The sequence below is a fragment of the Stegodyphus dumicola genome, chromosome 1 (assembly GCF_044657685.1).
Source record: "Stegodyphus dumicola isolate Sdum_Otavi_A_Nest chromosome 1, ASM4465768v1".
Classification (NCBI taxonomy): domain Eukaryota; kingdom Metazoa; phylum Arthropoda; class Arachnida; order Araneae; family Eresidae; genus Stegodyphus; species Stegodyphus dumicola.
In genome coordinates, this window is record NC_140768.1 from 62693563 (window position 1) to 62714172 (window position 20610).

Sequence of the window (20610 nt, forward strand, 5' to 3'; positions counted from 1 at the left end):
TTCTCCCTCCTTCCAACATGCCTTCGTGGTGTAATGCTAGCAGACTCGCCGCGTTTTCGAGAAGTGCAGGTTCGAATCTTGCGAGGGCATAACCCATTTTTCACTTTTCCCATTATTGAACAAAACCTAATGGTTCTACAGTGCTCTTACAGCTTATTTTACTTAAAGGGCATAACAAGAAGATTTTATTTTTTATACTTCATTGTTCTTTTTAAAGGAAGACTTGTCAACTCATTTTTCAATATCGTTGGTAAATAGAGAAGATAAATTGCATTTTCAGAAAATTTGGACTAAATCGATAATTGTTAGCTAAATAACTTTTTTACCGCTTAAATAATTCGATATCAGTGCTCATCACTTGCATTTCATTATGAAACTATATTTTGAGAGGGTACGAGGGAGGAAGTAAATTATGATTCATTTTCAGAAATTCAATTTATTAAGATTTGAGATTACATAAGGCTTTGTTTACCTGCTTGGCAACTTTTGTTTACAAACTTCTCTTACTATGTTGGACATTTATTTCTTGACGTACTAGAAAAAAATGATAAGAGTTAATATCTGTTTTTTTTTTTTTTTTTTTTTTTGTTAAAGGTTTCAGATAGTAATTTTAATAACATCCCATTGGAGGCTAGAAACCATGTTTACTTGATAAACACATGTACACACTACATACAATTGATCCACCGCTGATAAAGCTGTTTATTCATTGTCGCCTTACGAGTCAGCAAAGAAAGTTATCAAGCTTTAATTTCCGGCCTTGTCGTTTTTAATATAGCTGGACGGAAATTGGGGAAAAAATGGCTTCAGACGGATATACGCACTAGGATTTTCATCCCAATGCCTATTTTAACCAAGACTGATATAAGTTTGTGTGGATATTGGATTACGATATATTATTGTGTGTTTGTGTATAGTCATATTGCCTTTGGAGGATATATGCCATGGATGCTGTGGAGCTGGATATTGTAACTGGCGACGAGGTAATTCTTTCAGTTTTTTAGTTATTTGAAACCAGAAAAAATTATCACGGGTATAAAACGACAAGTTTACTCATCAAATGCTTGTTACGAGCAACTTGTTAATTCTGATTTCAGCTGCTTTAAAGAAAAGTATTATTATACCTTATCCTAAGCAGTCAAATATTTCTTAATTACTTTTGGACATTTATTATCGCACAGTTTGTTATAAATAAAAACTTTATATATATATTGTATTATTAACTTTCATTTCCTAAATAGTAACATTTAATCATGGAGCAATCTTCGAAAGCAACATAGAGAATGCAATAATTGCAAACAAATTGTTTCATTATAAATGTATTAAACTTGAGATTCCTTAATTTTAGATAATGGTCAGGTCAGAGCTTTTAAAGACGCTGATATTCATATCCCCCCTTTTTACAAGACTAATTATTCTTAAACCATACCACTTCTAAATTATAGGTGAAAGTGATCCGGCTCGTTACAACATTGGCATGATACCTCCATAGACAACGTCTCAACTTCACTCACATTCCTTTATGAAGAACTGTTTTCCTCGATCCCAGCAAACGTTCTGCGAACTGTGCGTTTTGACAATTAAGCTATCGATAAAGTTGATATTTGCCCTTATTTTCTCAACGCTGAACAATTAGCATTATGAATCTTTATGAGAAATATACATTGTGACTTTCTAGTTTTATATTGAGGTGTCGTGGACCTACTTTAAAAGGTTATGTGTTCTCCAGGTGGTATTATGTATATGCAAAAGAAGAACATCTAGTAATAGCGAGAGGTAACCTTTCCAAGAGACCCATAAGTCATTAAGTTTTAAAAATTGTACTTTGTGTTTTAAGATAAAGAGATGCAATTGCTTAAGGAAGTCATCAGTAAAATATGCACTTTTGCATATCTATAAAATTTCCGCCGAGCATGGATTTTTTTCACTTGTATGGGGAAGGCATTCAGTAAGTTTTAAAACCTAATACACCTATAAGAGATAAAATATCTAAAATTAATTTTCAATTTTTTACGTAGTTTTATTGAATTTCAATACTTTTAGTAAAGTGAAGCTTTACGATTTGGATTTCAGAGGGGAAAAAATCTACTTTTGTCACAGCCTTAAACGTATTCCCGTATGGAATCCTTCAAATAATCATCGTGACTGTAACGTGAAGTATGCGAATACTGTTTCAGATTTTGAAACAAAAATTAATCATTTGGGGGCAGGGAAGAAACTGAAATTTTTACTGCTGAGTAACAAAACTTTGCTATCAAAATCTTAACTTTACTAGAAACATCTTTACTGGTAAAATCTTAGCTTTGTGTACTGGAGTCTGTGCAAAAGCAATTCTTTTTTAATCTCTTTTTATATCCTTTTTTTATCCCAATGGCTTTTCGGAGTTAAATCAACAGGTTAACAACGCAAATATTTTTATTGTATCAGATGTGATATAAAATCAATAAACGAAAGCCCTTCTTCCTTTCCAAAAAATTATGTATTATGTTTCTTGGCAGATTCCTGATTCTGACGACATGTAAAGTCGGAAACATCAAATGTGTTTCATTTCTGGATCACAGGTGTGAAACCGTGTTTTGTCTTTTGTTGAAAATATTTATCGGTTTTAACATGGGCAGCAGTTTTCGAGAGCATTTGACCAGATGCATGTTCTTCTCTGACGTCATCATTCTGGGTACCCATCCGGCACAGACCTCTTCGACATTCCCACCTTTTCATGGATGAATGTTTACAGTGATCAAGCACTAAGTCCCATTTCGGTAGCAGTGTGGAAAAAATGTTCATTTAGCTATTTTCCTTCATATATTTCTGGACTTAAGCATACATTTCTGAAACATATATTCATATTATTGCGGTTTGCTGTAGGATCATCTTTGTTTGATAATCCTGGGACTTCCATTTTGATGGTGACATAAAAGTGAAATAACCATATACTGCAGATGCAAATACAGACAATTATTATATATATATATAGAAATATACTGCAGATGCATTTATCTGTGTTATAACTTTTTTGTTTTACGACTCTGCGGCTGACCGGTATATCATATTTTTAGTAGTATAATACAGGCAATACTGACCGGCTAACAACAGTCTGGAAAATCACATATCTGCTGTATGTGTTTTTTCTTTATACTTCCAAAGGATGATGCAATCATTTACCACATTTCGTTACACAAAAGTATTACATCCTACTTAGGCTTTAATGCGCGCTCACACGTGGGGTGATATATGCGTGCTATCAAACTTGTTCATTTCACAAACATGACGACATATTTCGAGTTCCAGTTTACGAAGGACCCTCTGTATCATACATTAAAAAATTATCGATGTATTTTAAGTATAGATTATTTTTACGGTTTGATGAAAAACCACTCACTTAAATACTTCTATTTGTCTAAAAACAAATTACATAATTGGTATAAAATTGATGAGTTCTAAAAATTATAATTTTCACTTGTTCTTTCATAAATGTTCAATGAAAGATTTTTGTTGCATATGTCATAAAAATCTATACGTTAAATTTACTCGCTCAAATAGATTTTAACAATAATTAAAATGCATAAAATTTAAAGTAATATTTTTTAATATCTGGTTTTAACGGAAGTTTTCCTCCACCGCAAATATCGTCTGCACAAACAGTTCGCGTTGGCGTGTTTAATCATATTTTGTTAAATGATTTTTGGCATTTGAAAGAAAGAGACTTGCTTTAGAACACTGTGTTTTGAAATTTGTAAATGATCGTTATCATTAAGCACAAGATGTCTGAAATGGAACTATAACGCTACAAGATTAGAACCATCAATTACTTCCAGTTCTATAGCAAAAGGTCGGCTCAAATTGTGTGTACAGCTGTCGGTATTAATGTTGTGTCATATGACACAGTGAAGGTTTGGTACCGCTCTGCCGGCCTAATGTTGATGAGGCCCGCCTGCAAGAACTTGTGGAAGAAGATCAGTATGACACCACTCGGCATCTTGCTAGGGAGTTAGACATTAGTGCCGTGTCCGTTAGTTGCTCTATGTCGCATAAACTTGACAAGTTCAGTCACTGGGTCCCACATGAGCTGACTCAAGCAGATAAGGAAGACGTGTTCGGGCCTGCATTAATCTGCTAGAATATCAATGCAAGGACAAAATTCTGGACCGAATGGTCTCTTGTGATGTTGGTCATTTGTGAGAAAAGTCTTCACTTTATTTCAACAACACAGGCCGAAAAGGGGGTTTGTCAGCCCCCCGGTGAGCCCGTCAAGAACGTCACAAAGTTCAGTTTCTCTAACAAAAAGATCATGATTTATACTTATTTAGATTGTTGTGTTATTATCCACAAAGAGGATCTATAAAAAGGTAAAACCCTCGACAGTAAGATGTACAGCGAGATGCTAGTCCGTGTTGACGCTGCTATCAAGGAAAAATGTCGAACTTACTTCTGGTGCAAACAGGTAACGTTCCGTCAACATATTGCAAGACCATATGTGTCTGCCTGCATTGGCTGGACTCTGTATGGACTCAAATTGGATCTTTCGCCACATCCACCATATAACCCCGACATCGTTCGTTCGGACTTCTACCTTTTTTCACACTTGAAGCTACATCTTGCTGGTGCTATCTTCCATTCTGCACAGGACGTCTGAAATGAGTTTAATCTGTTTTTGAACTCGCGGCCATCAAGTTTCTCGGCCGAAGGCTTTGAAAAACTACCAAACCGTTTGCAGAAAATTATAGATTTAGGTGGTGATTACTACCCGCACTAAAGGTACTGCTTTTCATGTTTTTTTTTCTTTCTAACTTTATTAAAGAACGTTTTTGTTGGAAAACTTTCCATTGTGACCAGATATTTTAACACAGTGGAAAGTTGGCTTTGGAAATAACCCGTGTTATTATGTGTTATTTATGCGAGGTTGCTTCAGGTGTGAAATTGTTTAAATTACGCACATCCAAATACGAATTTAGAAACAGAGAAACAGATCATGTAATTATGTCGCAGTGTCCAATCTTTCTAAGTAACATCTATGGAAACTTAACGAGGCAAATAAGCCAAGCCAGGTGTATGAATCGCGATACGCTTGAAGAAATCTAATGAAATAATTATGTTAATTTATAGTTTCTGATTATGATATCTATCACATGATAGCGGCGAAATGAATGAATATGTTTAATATTTATTCACAGTTAAAGTCTTTAAAAAGCAAATAAACAATTTGATAAGACGGGTCAGCAAACCTGGCAGCTGCTAAGTGCGTAGTTAGAGAAATACATTATTTATCGCCATTTCATCAGTTGCTTACCAAATTATAAATAGTGGGAAATGGTATACTAATATTCATGAAGGTAACAGAACACGACGTTCAGGTTTTTAAAAGAAGAAATGCACAAAACGCCAAACATAATTGAAATCAAGGTTGAGATAACCATCGAAAACTAAAATATAATAATAATGTTAACAAGAAAAAAAGTCATTGAAATCTTGAAAACCTACTATCGTTCCAAAAATATACAGAGACAAACTGAAAAATGTGTAAATTTTCTTTTTGACAAAATATGTTTCTTGGAATGGCAAAATTTTCAATTTTGACAATGAAATGTGTAGTATATTCACAGAACCAAAGACATTCAAATAACTCCAAAGAAATAAATTTGCGTCATAATGACAATTTGAATCGATGCTGGCATTTCTCACCTCCTAACGGTAAATGAAAAAGATAATCAAAATGAATTAAATTTATTGAAGTTACTTTATCGAACTTGGACGTACGAACGATGCCAGGATATTCATATTCGATTCATGATTTAAAGAGCATGGGTTCCCTATTGCCGTTCACCCAGGCTCATCCGACTAAATCCTTTTAAGCTTTATTAAGTCTTTCGGATAAAGGCTGGAAGGTCAGAAAAGGAGAGTTCCTTTCCAAAAATAACGGTAACGGAAATGGATCCGAAACCTATCCAAATGAATCATTTTGACTTTTTGAAAAAGAACATACAAAAGACTAAGAGTAAGATAATATATATTGCAAGATTAGCTAGCTACCTCCTGAGCAATTCGCCATAGATCCTTAGTTCCGATATTAGAAATGATCAGTTAAGCTGAGCCTTCATTTATGGTACTTCTAACTGGGTAATCCTTTTAGAGTAAATACGTATACGAAAATTATTACAATATGAAGACCTTCTTTATATATTTCTTTTCGCCGAAATTAAGAATTTACGACCGACTTTTTAAAAATATTTCACTGTATATTTTTAAAAAAATTCTCCATAACTCCCAGTTTGTCTGTTAGAAACTATATAATATAAATTTAATTATTACAAGGTAACAGACAGAGTTACCATTAGTTTCTGTCGAAATGCGATGGTGGTGGAAACTTTAGCACATAATTTGAGCAAAATCTTACACGTATCCACGTTCTGAAATGGGATGGAAATGCGAAACTTGAGGAAAGAAAGAGAATTAGTCAAACAATGAATATTTAGATTTAAATTTGAAAAAGAGTGATACGCTTATCTAGAATTGATAAACTGTTTTACTAATCGTCATGTAAAAATACATACACAGTTGTTATTAGCGTTAACTGTTCATATCTCTATTTTGCTTGATATTTATCTGTCTTTATTTGATATTGCTCAGTTTGATTCATTAGCATATTTACCTTTTAATATCACTGGCTGTATCTGTTTTGATCTTATTTTTAACAGTAAACATTTCTATATATTTTAATAAAAATACTAATAATTTTTGTTTGGATAATATACAATATAACTTCGATTATATTCGAACTTATCATAATGTCGAAAGTTTTGATACTGTATACTTTTGATACTGATTCAAACTGAATGTTGAAATGTAAATTCGAAATTAATACTAAGTTTTCTCGAATTTCCAATTGCTTAGAATATTTTACTTGCTTAGAATATTGTTGCTTAGAATATTTAATATTTTCTTCGAAGTCATCGAAATTGTTTCATCGAAGTTTGTTTGTCTGTTCTGCTGTGTTACTAAGTTCTTAAAGCTACTGCCATTTTAGAAAGTTTTAAATTTTTAATAGTTTATGAATGAAAAAGTAGATAATCAGAAAAAGGTTTATATGTTTGTGAACGAAATCTTTCATTCCAAGCAAAGGAGCGAAGCTTTAGAGAAATTCAGACGTTTAAAAGCATTTTGAGGAAAATTAGATTTAAAATGTTTGTTACAAAAAAAGGCTTCTCTGGGGGATGTAACGTTAGCTCGCACAGCAAAATCAAATCTGTCTTTGAGATACGGGAATTTTTCTCTTTGATGTGAAAAATAACATGTGATTTTAGCTTTGATTATAATGAAATTGAAGTGTTTTAATATGAAATTTTGAGTAAACAGGATCATTTAATTTATCTGTGAATTTTTCTTAAGAGATCCTTTGAAACTAAACACTGCTTTCAAAAATTCAGAAATGTGTTTATTTTAATATTTTAGTCGAATATGTTTTTCTTCTACGTGCATCGTGCCATTTTTAAAGCTGACAGCTAATGTACTGATCTTGACTTTTAGTATGCGTAGCGGGTTTACATGTATGTGTCTTTAAGAGTAATAAATTCATAAAATGTTTCAATACTGTGTGTTAAAAAGCTTATCAGCAATAAAATTGTTCTTTATACGCTTGAATCTGCTAGCAGTTTATGGTATATACTCTTTTAGAAAAACCTTCGCCCTCATAAGGGTTTTTAATGCAAGGTTAATATGAAATTTGGCTTCTTAAACTTAGGAAGGAATGCGTGTGTGTGTGTGTGTGTGATTAATGGCAAAGCCTCGAGGGCTATCTGCCTAAGAGTGGAAGGAATGCGTAAAATACAGAAATTTAAATAAAACAGTTTACCCTTTTGTCGTTACTTTTCAATCTACACATTCCTTCTAATGCTATAAATATCTTGGCTTGTTTATAGAGTCCTGGATTCTTTCGTAGATGTCAGATTTTGCAATCTTCTTTAATACCCTATTTCCGTTTCTCTGAATACAAGTATATCTTGCTTTACGAAAGTTAATTTAAAGATATTTCACTTTTGCTAAAGACCTAGAGTTATGCTTTTTTCTTTTCTGTTTTGGACAAGAGAAATATATAAGAATTTTACTTTGCCAAAAAAGAAAATTAAAGAAAAAAAATCTTCAGCTCTTATTTTGTAAAATGATTACAGTAAGGTTAACTTAAAATTGAACACAGTTAAGCGTGCACTTTCGAATTTAAAGTGCATGCAGTTTAACGCAGATTTTCATATAATGCGTATACTTGTGAAGAACCGTACAATAGGAGAAATGATTTAATTTAAGCTGTCTATTATTGTATGCGCTGTGTCTTAATCCAAATACTTTTACATCAACCAGTGAAGAAAAATATAGATATATTCACCTGATACATACAAATGGTTGAGTATTAACATATGATCTTCTTTCTTTTTTTTAATCCATCTTCTGCTACACAGAGCTTCTGCCTCTCTTAATCCTGCATCTTCTACCACCAAAATTCAAAAAGTGCAAAAACGCGTATATTTATAGCGTAACATACCATACTCACTAAGATGGTCTTTCATCAAAAATATTTTGTATTAACTTATAGAATGTGATAAATGTAGGAAAATAGTGCTAAATTTATATTTGTTTTTATTCTATTCTCCTTTGAACGTTTTTACGACATTACTTACTTATTATCATATATATACTTAACGTTAACTTATTAAATTAAGATAGTCCCTATCCACCTAAACATGCAAAAAAAAATCTATGAAAACTACCCTGCAGCTAAATTGAATCCATTTCGAAGCCTCGCTGAACCATAACTGTTAAACGATTCCACTGCTTGGTTGCTGACGGGTATGAAAAGATAAAAAACTCACTTGTATTCTGTTTCTTTAAAATAGCCAGTTCAAGATCATAACGACTTTTCCTTCATTTTCGATCACATATCACCATCGCATCAATTCACCACCATCGCAGAAATAGAATTAGGGAATTTTAACAAAACGTTCGGCTTCTCCCTCCTCACAGTAGTCGTTACTCTTGTTACGAGGTATAGTTTGGGAGACAAAAATAGCCTTGAAGTGCCTATTCTAAAATAAACAGACTATATCTGTAGACATCTGTTTCTGTTTACGTGTAGGCATTTGAGTTAATTTGGCACGCATTTTACTCATACATATTTTATTTACTTAATATGTTACTAATACATGTTTTTACACAGAAGAAAAATACTACAAGACTTTATTCGGTACTACTTTGGTAGACGGTTGCACGGATTTTTGGCGATTTACATTGGCGCAATTGTTGGCGCGGTTTTTACAGTCGTCAGCCATCTTGAAAAATGCTGTTAAGTATTTCACGCATAGTAAAGTATTCGAAACTTTAAAAAAATAAATATCGTTAAAAATAATGGATCAATTTTTTGTTGAAAATGTTGTTTTTATTAAGATGGCTGGCAAATGTAAATAAATACATTCACTAAGTATAAAATGCTAAAGCTTAAATTATTACTTTAATATAATAGAATAAAAACATTACGCCAACATTTGATTGGAATAAAATATTACTTAAATTGAATATTGAATTAAAAAATCATACCAACGTTTAATGGAATTAAAATTTTTCATTTACTTAAATTGAAATCCTTTAAAATAAGTTTTATAGGATATAATTATTTAGCATTAAAACAAGTGGCAATAAATATCTCAGGAGTTTTTAAAAAAGTGTATTAATTTTTTAATAAAAATTGAAGTATGCAATAATAACGTAAAAGAAAAATATGTACTTACATTTTTTTAAGCATTTTACTTTACGCATATTGATAAGTACCAGAAAAAAGAAAACGATTTTCATCTGTTATCCACATTTCTCGCACTTCATTGAAGAAGCAATTAGCGAGGTTTCCTCCAAAAAGTTTTAATAAATTTCCTAGCGGCAGAATTACCCTTGTAACAATAAATAAATTTTTGATTAGGAAATCCAGTTTGGCCAAAATAAGGTCTCAAACGGCAATTTTTTTATGCCGATACCAATAATTCTTGGTAATTACCAATAACAACATTCATCTTCGAAACGGAGACATCCATTCCCTTTGAAATCTGAGGAATTCGAAGAGATGAATAATAAAATTTTAAAATGGCGCGGTAATGCACAAATATTCAGTAACCAATCAAGGACTAATTCAGAAGTCAAACAACAAAAATCAGCGTTATATTTATAAAATCTTCACAGGACTAGTTTCGATGGTTTTACCGAACCACCATCTTCAGCTGCAAAACCGCAAATGAACCAGATAGGAAACAATGATTAGATAAGATAAGAAAGCCTGGACAAGAATAAGCAAGTGGCGCCATCTGTTAGTGAAACCAGAACTAAAACATAATTTCTTTAAAGGCCGAAGGCAAATTTGGATTGGAATTAGGATCGTTAACTAGAACAGAAAGATTTTTATGAATGTGAAATGCCTCTAGAAAATCCAGTCCTCCAATGGAAGACGTTTTTTGAATAATTTTGGCAGCAGAAAAACTGAAAGTGTGGTTTTCGGACCAACAATGTTGAGCAACAGAAGACTTCTGTGTTTCCTTTTTTCTAACATATGCGTCATGTTCCTTAACGCGAAATTTTAAGGCTCTCTTAGTTTGGCCAATGTAAATTAAACCACACTGGCAAGGAATCCTATAAATACCCAGGAATTCATATCCGGAATGGGGTCCTTGAGTATGGAACTCGGAATTTTATTGATGGGAGAATAAACAACCCGAAAGTTAAATTTCTGCAAAATATGTGCAACTTTATAGCTAATTGATGGAAAGAAGGGAATGACAACAGAATTTTTATAATCTCCTAAAACAAGAATGTGCCTTTTAGTGTGTTGAGATGAGAATTTTTTAACTGCTTGATTAATAATGTTGGGTGGAAAGCCCCTGTCAATAGCTATTGCTTTTAAATAATTTAGTTCTTCATCAAGGGCTAGTTTGGAGGAGCAAACTTGAAGAGCACGGAAAACATAGGAATAAAATGAAGCTAACTTTTGTTTAGTCGGATGACATGATTTAAAGTGTGGTGGAAGGCATACCGATGAAGGTTTACGGTAAACCTTAGTACTGAAGTTGGATGTGTTACGTGTGACCAGAATGTCGAGAAACGGAAGAGAATTGCAAGTCTCAAGTTCAAAAGTGAACTGAATAACAGGATCAATAGAATTCATTGTTGAAAGAACTTTATTTAAATCGTCTTTATTACCTTCAACCAGAGTAAAAGTATCGTCTACGTAGCGGAACCATGCCGGGAAGTTCAAACAATTTTGATTCATAATAATGCATGTAGATATCAGCCAGGATGGGACTGAGAGGGCTTCCCATGGCTAATCCCTCAGTTTGCTTGTAATATTTATTTTAGAAAACGAAATATGTTTGTTTCAAAACAAGGAGCTGATTACATCACGCCTAGAATTAAAATTATTTAAATAATCATTCATAATAAAATCATATTTAAAAAATGCAAAATTAAATTGTGTTTTAATATTTAACAGCTATAAATAATGTTTAAAACATTAGATTAAATTTATACATATTAAAACCAATTACTTTTAAAATAATGTGACGTCATTCATTACATCATTCACAACATAAAATATCATAAACAATAAAATTTTTATTTAAAATAAAAATGCAAAATTAAATTCATTTTTATTACTTAGAAGTCATAAATAATATTTAAAACACGGAATTTATGAATAATAAAACGCATTATTTTTTAAATAAAATGACAACAAAATATCGGTTACCATAAATAACTTGTCTAGCAATGAGTTTACCATAAGTCGTATCGCTCGCCAAAAAAAATCGCCAAAAAATCGCCAAAATCCGTGCAACCGTCTACCAAAGTAGCACCCTTTATTCGCTGTATTTAACATATTTTACTAAAGTAACTAACACTTAAGAAGCATTAAACAGTAAACAGAATTTAAAATTTTATTCTTATCGAAAACCAAGACAGTATTTAGTTAATTTTTGATTTATTCTTATTCATTTTCACTTCCAAAATATTCTTTCAGTTGCTGCTTGCGAAGGAGTTTACAATTCAGCTTTGACTAATATTTTTAAATTGGAAAGATTTGTTCTGCTATAGTACTTTTCATTTCAAAAACTTTATTCTATGAAACCATGAATTCTTAATATTTTTTCAGTGCTTCTAAATTTGTCCATTCGTTCCATTGTCATAGCTATTTACTTCAACAAAATTTATAAAATATAAAATGTTTGATTTCCATACTTTAGAATTCAGCATTGCTAATCACTTTTACTATTCATTTTGAAACTTGAAGAACTCAACATCGTTAATATTTACTTGCCTCTAATCAAATAGCTCCGAAGTAAGAATGAGAAATTTCGTTTTTGATATGTCTTTAATGAATTCAACTACTTTTAGCTTATCTAATGCTAAGCAACCAATAATTAAATATCCATGCATAAACAAATAATAATCCGATTACATAGTTCAATTAAAAATAAGTATGACAACAATTAGAGATCAACTAAATTCTAGCGGCCGAATTCCATGGACAACAACTCAAAAGCGGGTTGCCATTGCAAGCAAACGAATAAGAAAGTAAACATACTAGCCGTTAATTAAAATTGAAATATTACATTAAGATATACAGTGAGATAAATATTTCAGAGATATTTAACCAAAATTAGCAATGCAGATTTTGATATGTTGTTTGTAGTTGTGCGAATGTTTAAGAAAAAGTGCTTTAGGAATTTTGCACGTAAATTGCAGCTGATTCGGCTTATTAAATACCTCTTTCACTGCATTGAAGAAGAGGTATGAATTCAGTAACTCCAACTTCCTCGTAGTATTTTTATTATTAATCTGAAGGAAGAAATTAGATCTGGTAGTAACATACTAGAGCACAAAATATTTATTTAAAGTACAGTAATAGTACGAAAGTACTGACAACATTCGCCTTGCTGTTTTTCCTCCTTTGCTTTCCGTTGCGCTTACTGGCTCGTCATAGAAGATAAAATTACACTGGTAAGCTATTTCTGCTTGTTAGCGTTGTTTTGTATTTTGCGTGTTATTCCTGTTTATAAAGTTTTTATATTTTTACATTTTATTTGTTATATAAGGTTAAACATTTAAATATTTTTGATGTCCTGAGAAAGCTAAAATATTTTAACTGTTTAAATTACATATTTTCCTTCTTGTTTGCGTTATTTTAGTTTGTGAAAAGAACATTCTATGTTCATAAAGTTCGGGAAATCTCTAATTTAAATGTTTTCATGTAATATCTTTAATTCGGAGCTTCACTTTAAACAACAGAAAGCAGACCCTAGTTACAGATGTGTCCAGTGAAAGAGGATTTTTAAAATCAATAATATATCTTTCGAATACAGCCCTTTATTATACTTGCACTGCGCGAAATGAAAGCTGTCGCTTCTAGTTTTTCAGTCTTTAAATCTTTAGTGTTTTATACTTTAATAATTCACATTAGAATGATTAATAAAAGCTTCATAAAGTAAGCTTCAAATTATTCATATTAACGTTAGAATTTGTTTACGTAATTGCTTATTCACGCCGGGAAATATTACATCATTTCCAAAATTCGAAATAACTGGAGCCTTGAACAGCATACCTTTGAACATCAAGTCAAGAGTGACAGTTAATTGTGTAAAAGCGGTAATGATCTATCGTTAGCTAAAGTTCAAAGTGAAATAGTAGAATTCTCGAGGAGCAAGTAGGTGCAGTGTAATACTCGAGCCTTAAACACATAAGTTTTAAATAAAAGGAAATGTATTACAATTAATACTCATTTTAAATAAATTTAATTTAGCGCGAGATGTAATCCACAAGCAATTTTAATTTTGTGTCCCAGAACAGCATTCTAAAAACCTAAATACTGAAAAATTTAAATATCCATAATCGCTATAAACCCATAGCAACTAAAATCGACTGTATAAAATCAACAAAAAGATTCGCTGAAATTTCCACCATAGTGACGTTTAAACATAGTGAAGTGTTAGTAACCATTCCCATCTGTTTTCATTTGGGAACTTTCTTGAAATGTTTAAAAAGCTTAGTTCTATTTATAGACTTGTTAATTATATTTACTGTCAAGTATCCATACTGAAGTAATAAGTATTCAAAGCATAAGGAAAATTAACAATTCGTTATTAATTTATTATCTCTTTCAGCCAACTTAAACCAAACCGTGTAGATACAATTTTACCTTATCCATCTTGTTACTCGTATTTTTGCTTTTCTGAAATGGAAAAGGCTTGGATATTGGGCTTTCATCGTATTTTAATTGGCGTGCTATTTTTATCATACCTTTAGAATGCATATTTAACTACTAATCCAATGCTCAAATTTAATTTAAAGTTTTGAATATAAGAAAATGCATAAATTTGTAATATACATTGAATGATCTGAACAAATATTTAATTGACTTTGCTTTATTAAATGTCCAAGTAATCAAAACGTATATTACGATAATTAACAGCCTTAAGGTCTATTTTAAAGTTTTAATTTTTATTAGATGCATTGCTATTGTATACTTTTAAGTTGACAAATGTTAAATTTTGAACTTTTATTACAAATAAATTCGGGAATTTGTCGTATAAATTATCAAAATAATTAAGAAAAAATTAATCATACAAAAATACTTCAGAACAATTAAAAATAAATCGAGCACACAAAACCGTAGACGCTTCGATTTTGCAAAGTAACTAAAATATTATTTCAAGAAAATTAAACTTTTTAGATATTTTAATAGAATATAATCCAACTAATTTTGATGAGAAAACGCTCTGCTTCTGAAATGTGTAAATTTAAATTAAGCGTACTTTGACAGGAGTGAGTATTATTGTTAAAAGAAAACATAGAAATAATATAATAAATTGAAATAAAAAATAAGTTCAGATTTGCAGATATGTAAAAAATAGACGAATAATAGATAACATATTTAAAAATCACTCTTATAAAGCAATATTTTATATGTATTAAGAAAACTGTCATATTTTGCTTTTAGTATTTCCAAAAAAATGGTGATTTTTAAGCTCTTTGTTTTTTCTATGCGTATGATATATCGCTATATATCCTATTAAGCTTCGATGAAAAATATATTCTTCTCCCTAAATTAAAATTCTAGAAATATATTTTAAATGCTTATCCATTTATTGTATTGCTGTGAAATTCAAATCGTATGTTTTCAAGACGGCGCAATCTAAAGTTTGTTAGATTAAATGCAAGAATTACATTAAACATGTTTCATATGGAGATACATTTATAAACAACGAGAAAAGGAAAAATAAGCAGAATATCTATGCATTCCTATGATGGAAATCTTTCTTCAGTTGTATGGCTTGCAGGTATCTAGAACTCAAATTATATAGATAGCTTGTTATTCTTCCTAGACCAAGTAATATTAAACTTTTATTAATTTATTTACGTGTTTTATCTCCTTTGTGATGAATTACTCAGAAAAGTAAGATTTAAGAAGTCATTTTAAGAAGCTATTATGTTAAATAGCAAAATAAGCGCTTTTCATGTTTAGCACACATAAAAAGAACGATAAATATATCCTGATGGTCTGCGGTCTCCTAGTAAGTTAGAAATTGTTCACATTTGTGTTTATATATAATAGTTTTCTTTAAAGAGCAGGAAATAAAATAGCAAGTTAAATAGTATTTTATGAGGTAACATTTGTATTTATTAATGATAACCAGGAAGGGGAAGTAAATGTTAATAATTTTTGACAAAAAGGGTGTTTGAACTTAATTTTAAACACTTTACCTTTGTTTACATTTTAATGCAATTATATTTCGATTAACGTTGCATATGCTCAAAGATGATATCAGACAAGTACTCGAAATTTCCTCTTCCCGAATATCTCAAGCATACATAACATTGCAAAAAAAAGAGTGATTTGTTTGTTTTTATCATTGTAATTTTTTGCTTTTTGCCAGAGAAAAGCACAAGTTTCTAATTCTGTCTTTTGAAGTCCACTAAGTGGCCAAAGCTGCTAATATCGATTCTGAAATTCCATGGCAAATAATGCTCGGGAGAGAATGCATCAATCGATGAATGTGACATCTTGGAGAAAAACTTAAATGCACGACAAACCTTCATTTCTTATTGATGGATTCATTCTTAAAATGGTACTTCTCTTATAAGAAGGCCACTGAACCATAATGACTGAAAAAAATGATAATATACGGGGTACTTCTTAAAGAATGCAGTCTAAGATATGTTGGACAGTTGATCGCAGGCCAGTGTTCAATTTAAGAAATTAGTCAAATTAGATAGGCTTTTCTGTTTGCAATAATTTTTTCACTTGATACTTGTTCGTAAAAATGCGTAAAATTTAATTACTTGAACCTTCTGCAGTAAAGACTGTAGTTAATCAGTGTATTTCTTTTACTATTTTAGATCTCTTTATGACAAGGAAAGATCGGTAATACGTAAAATTTCGCCTTAAAATGTTAATTACTTTATAACACTTTATCCACTTTTATTCGAACAGGCAGACTTCGATTTAGTGATAATTTAAAACTTAATTTTAGTGAATAAAAAATTTTGCATCATGGAATTCAGTGAAGGTAATTCAAAATAAATGCATATTAAAGTTTTAATGCAAAGTATATCTTATAAAAATTTGCAATACTTGTATTCTATCTCCAAAATATCGTAATTAAATAATAACGTAAGTACGTTTGTTCGTATGATGATATTTTACGGTTTGTTTGTTTACATAATTCAGCTAAAAACACTTTTCTCGGGGCATTTCTTTCTGTGCCTGTATAAAAGTATGTGTTCGTAAAACGTTATTAGAAGATGTTGTATCATAGTTGTCGTAGTATCAAAGCTTTTTTTATTTTAATTCATTTCTGAAACTGAAATAATGGGTCCGCACTTTCCCGTTCCAGAATACTTAATCGTGAAATCTTTCTTAATATCTCGTATAAATGCAAAGCAAAATTAAAATCGTACAAAGAAAATTCAATTAATACATTATAATTTTCTATTTTGCAATTAATTTGAAAAATGAGATTCACTGTCTTAAACTGGTTATTTTTCACTTTTCATTTAAAACTAATTGCATTTTAAGAACTTAGCTGGAGAGAATTTTGGAGGATCATTATGATAATTTCGCACATTGTTCTGTTATATTATCGCAGCTGATGTACTTTTTTTCAAATTTTACGGTCTACTGTACAAACGTCTGTTAAGTAGGAATGTCTGAGAAAATGACATTATCAGACTTCAAGCTTTTAATGAATTGTTAAAGAATAAAGGAAGATAAATGTTCGCCAGCGTCTATGAACATGTGAAGAAACTGCAATGAGAAATCGATTGTTCTTGAGGATTTTATGGAATTTTCGAGTTTCAAAAATATAAAAGTTTTCAGCAAATAGTTAAAAATTCTAATATTTCAAATTTCGTATTTTTCTTTGTAGTTTCTATTGAAACTATCAGTTCATTTTTCAAATTAAAAACAATTTTAAAGCTGTGAAATATTAAGCATGTCTACATATATTTCAGAACTTCTTTTACTTAACATTGTTGATTGACAAAATTAATGACTTGCTACTGCAGGTCTTTAATTGCATTAACATTTTAGCGTAGAACAATAGATCACAGTAAAGAGTATTTTGATACTGATATTTAATTTGAAAATGATGATACTAAAAATAAAAAGAGTGGGTCTGAAAGATGCAAAGCAATGTTTTCTGTGTCTAAATAATCTGTAATGTAAACATAGATTGAAATTTTCCTGGAATAAAAAAAATTAATGGCAGTGTAGATTGGCTGGAATGAGAAATTTTTATGAAAGTTTCGATGTAAATTCAAGGCTATTAGTATATTAATGCAAATTAAAGACCTTGGGTGAGAATTTTTATAAACTGTTTGTGTGAATCCATAGCTCGAAATATTTAAACTTCCAAATATCCTGAGATTTGCCTCCAAAAAAGAGAAAAGTTCTTTAAAATACCACGGAAAAAAGATTATTTCCATGATCGTAATTCCAAAATGCCCCTGCTGTTTCATATCTGGACTCTTTTTCTTTTAATAAAAATTCTTAATTGTTTGGACACATTTTAAGATTCATGTACACGTAATTATTTAAGAGCTGTCAATGAAAATCTTCCCGTTTTGTTTGGTCGGTTAGAGGTTTTTATGTTCTTGGCAACGAGTTTTGGGAGGTTGCAATACTTTTGCGAAACTGGTAACGTAAATCTTAAATTTAATAATTAATCCTTAGTATCCCCTATAGTTTTGTATTTTTTCCGGTAAAATAAGCTGCGTTATAATCTGCATTCATGAGAAATGAAAACAAAATATTTCAGTTTTCAAATTCTGATCGAGAAATATGTGTTTTTACCATTATTGAATCCATTTGTTATTTGTTTGTCCAATAATGTCTGCATTTTTCTTTGTAAACGTTTTGCGATATCATCAGTCTTTTTTGAAACCTTATGTAGTATGTTCGTTCAAAATTTGTGAAATTTTCAATGACTACTTTGTAATATCTCCGAATTAGAAGTGAATGATTTAATTTTAAAAAATAAGTGATATATTTGTTTTAATAATGAAAGTAATTAAATATATTTTCCGTCGTTGTCTGTAAGAAAAGCATTCTTAGGATGATGCGTTTTCACTTTGTCATTGTTAATATTCATATGTCAAGGCTATGAAAACCTCATGAACAGTTGTGTGATTCAGGATATATTTTCTTTGGACACAGACTTTGGATACCAACAATGGAAGTACATATTTTCTAATTCTATCTCAACTGCATCAAGAGCAAACCAGGAAACTGAATCTGATAATCTACTCCTCCCCTTCTAGCCATCCTCTTGAAAGGACTTTCTCATCGGTGGATTTTAAGTGCCGCTAATTAAAAAAGACACTGTGGTCTCACACATCCATGATAGCCAGCCCCGCTAGTCATTATACTAGCCAACTACGTGACAATTACTTTTGTCGTATTTGCCGATAAAGTTTATTAATAGACAAATTAGACTTAGTAAAATAAGCCAAGAAATATTGTTAAAGATAGTTTAAAATATTTTCATTTATGAGGTCATAAATTAAAAAGTTTGATTTCATTTCAGAGTGAAAGGAAAATAGGCCATCTTTTCATGGAATTTAGCAACATCAAAGTGTATTCCGATTCTGTTACTTTTTCAAATGAGAAACTCATTCTTCTTTAAAAGTAAATTCTCTATTTCTTTTCTTCGAACATAGGCAAAAAGTGAAAAGGGATGAATAAATTATTCAAACTGTAAGTAAATGATATTCTGAATTTTATGAAAAAATGGGATAAAAACTTAAAATATAACCAATTTTTTAACATAAAGCAGAATAGATTGTTGAATTTGAAGTAGAAAAATTCCGAAATGCCGTTGTACACTTAAGCCTCACTATCGTTTATTTAACCCAAAATGTGAAGACGCTAACTCTGATGCTGCATTCCTCACATTATTTTTTCCTATATAAACTTACCGTTTTAGATTCCTAATTAAAGAAAGTCATACCTTTTTCTCTTTAGTTTTATTCAGTAATTAACCGCTTATTATATTTTACTACAAACTCAATTCTGAATTGAAGTCGCTATATGTAAAAAATTTGAAATGTAAAATTCTTTGATCCTTAATCACGTTCGTTTTAAATTACTAGTTCGTTTTAAATTTACTAGACAAGATACCCGTATCCTTTTTATTCGACATGCCTGCATTCATTTTAAAACGCATTAATAAACTCAGAGCTATAAGAATATTCATTCCACCATTAACTAAATTTAAAGTACATAAGTTTCATCTTATTGCAAAATACAAACTTTGCAATTAAATGTAAAATATTGAAAGTGTGATGTTTATTATATTTGCTTTATAATTCTGAAAGTTGAGAGAGAAATAAAAAGTATTTAAAATGAGTCTAAAAGTGTAACATTTCTCAGAATAAAAGCGATATGCGAATAATTTCGATTGCTTATACTGTTCGTTATTCTGCTGTCCGTTTACATTGTAAGAATTATGTTAATTTTATCAACAGTTATATTTTAAGTTAAAGTTCCTTTCCTGTCAGATTCTTAACTTCAACTTACTACTTCCGGCCAGAACGTAGTTTTGGAATCACGTCTGAATACATAATGAGGAAGAGCGGTATTTAACCACGAAGTTATATTTGCTGAGTTAGAGAAAATCAGAGTTTCTGATTAGCGCGCGTCCGCCTTTTGGCTACTCTCTCTCAAAGCTGTTATTACGCTCGGCCGTACACAGACTCTTGACAGCTTCGCAGTCAATTAGCGTTAAGAGGCCAACTCGGTTAGAATCTTGATAGCTTCGGCTATATCTCTTCGTTTAGATTAGTTTTAGTTTACTTCTTAACCTCTTAAGTTCAAACCCAAGTGTCGGCCTTTATTGTACACTCAAAGGCGGAATTTTGTTAAATCTTATCTGAATAATAAAGGGTTATTTACCCTTCCATCTTGTTGCACGAACTCGCTTACTAGTTCTTAAGATTATTCTCTTACTAGTTCTTAAGATTATTCGCTTACTAGTTCTTACGATTCTTCACGTTCAACAGCAACTTAGCCTTTACAAAGTGAGGAACCCTATAAAA

The 20610-nt window shown here is 30.9% G+C and overlaps 1 protein-coding gene across 6 annotated transcripts in view; it reads left to right on the forward strand.

Moving 5' to 3' along the window:
* The window catches only part of LOC118203999 (anoctamin-4), a 475106-nt gene that overhangs the window by 241708 nt on the left and 212788 nt on the right, over window positions 1-20610 (forward strand). Inside the window, exon 1 of one of the 6 annotated variants that reach the window (XM_035376339.2) lies at window positions 805-983. The exons of the other annotated variants lie outside the window; for them this stretch is intronic. Coding sequence (XP_035232230.1) covers window positions 945-983 — 39 coding nt within the window. The 5' untranslated portion in view covers window positions 805-944. Of the gene's footprint in view, window positions 1-804; window positions 984-20610 lie in introns of those variants that run through there. 6 annotated transcript variants of the gene reach the window in all.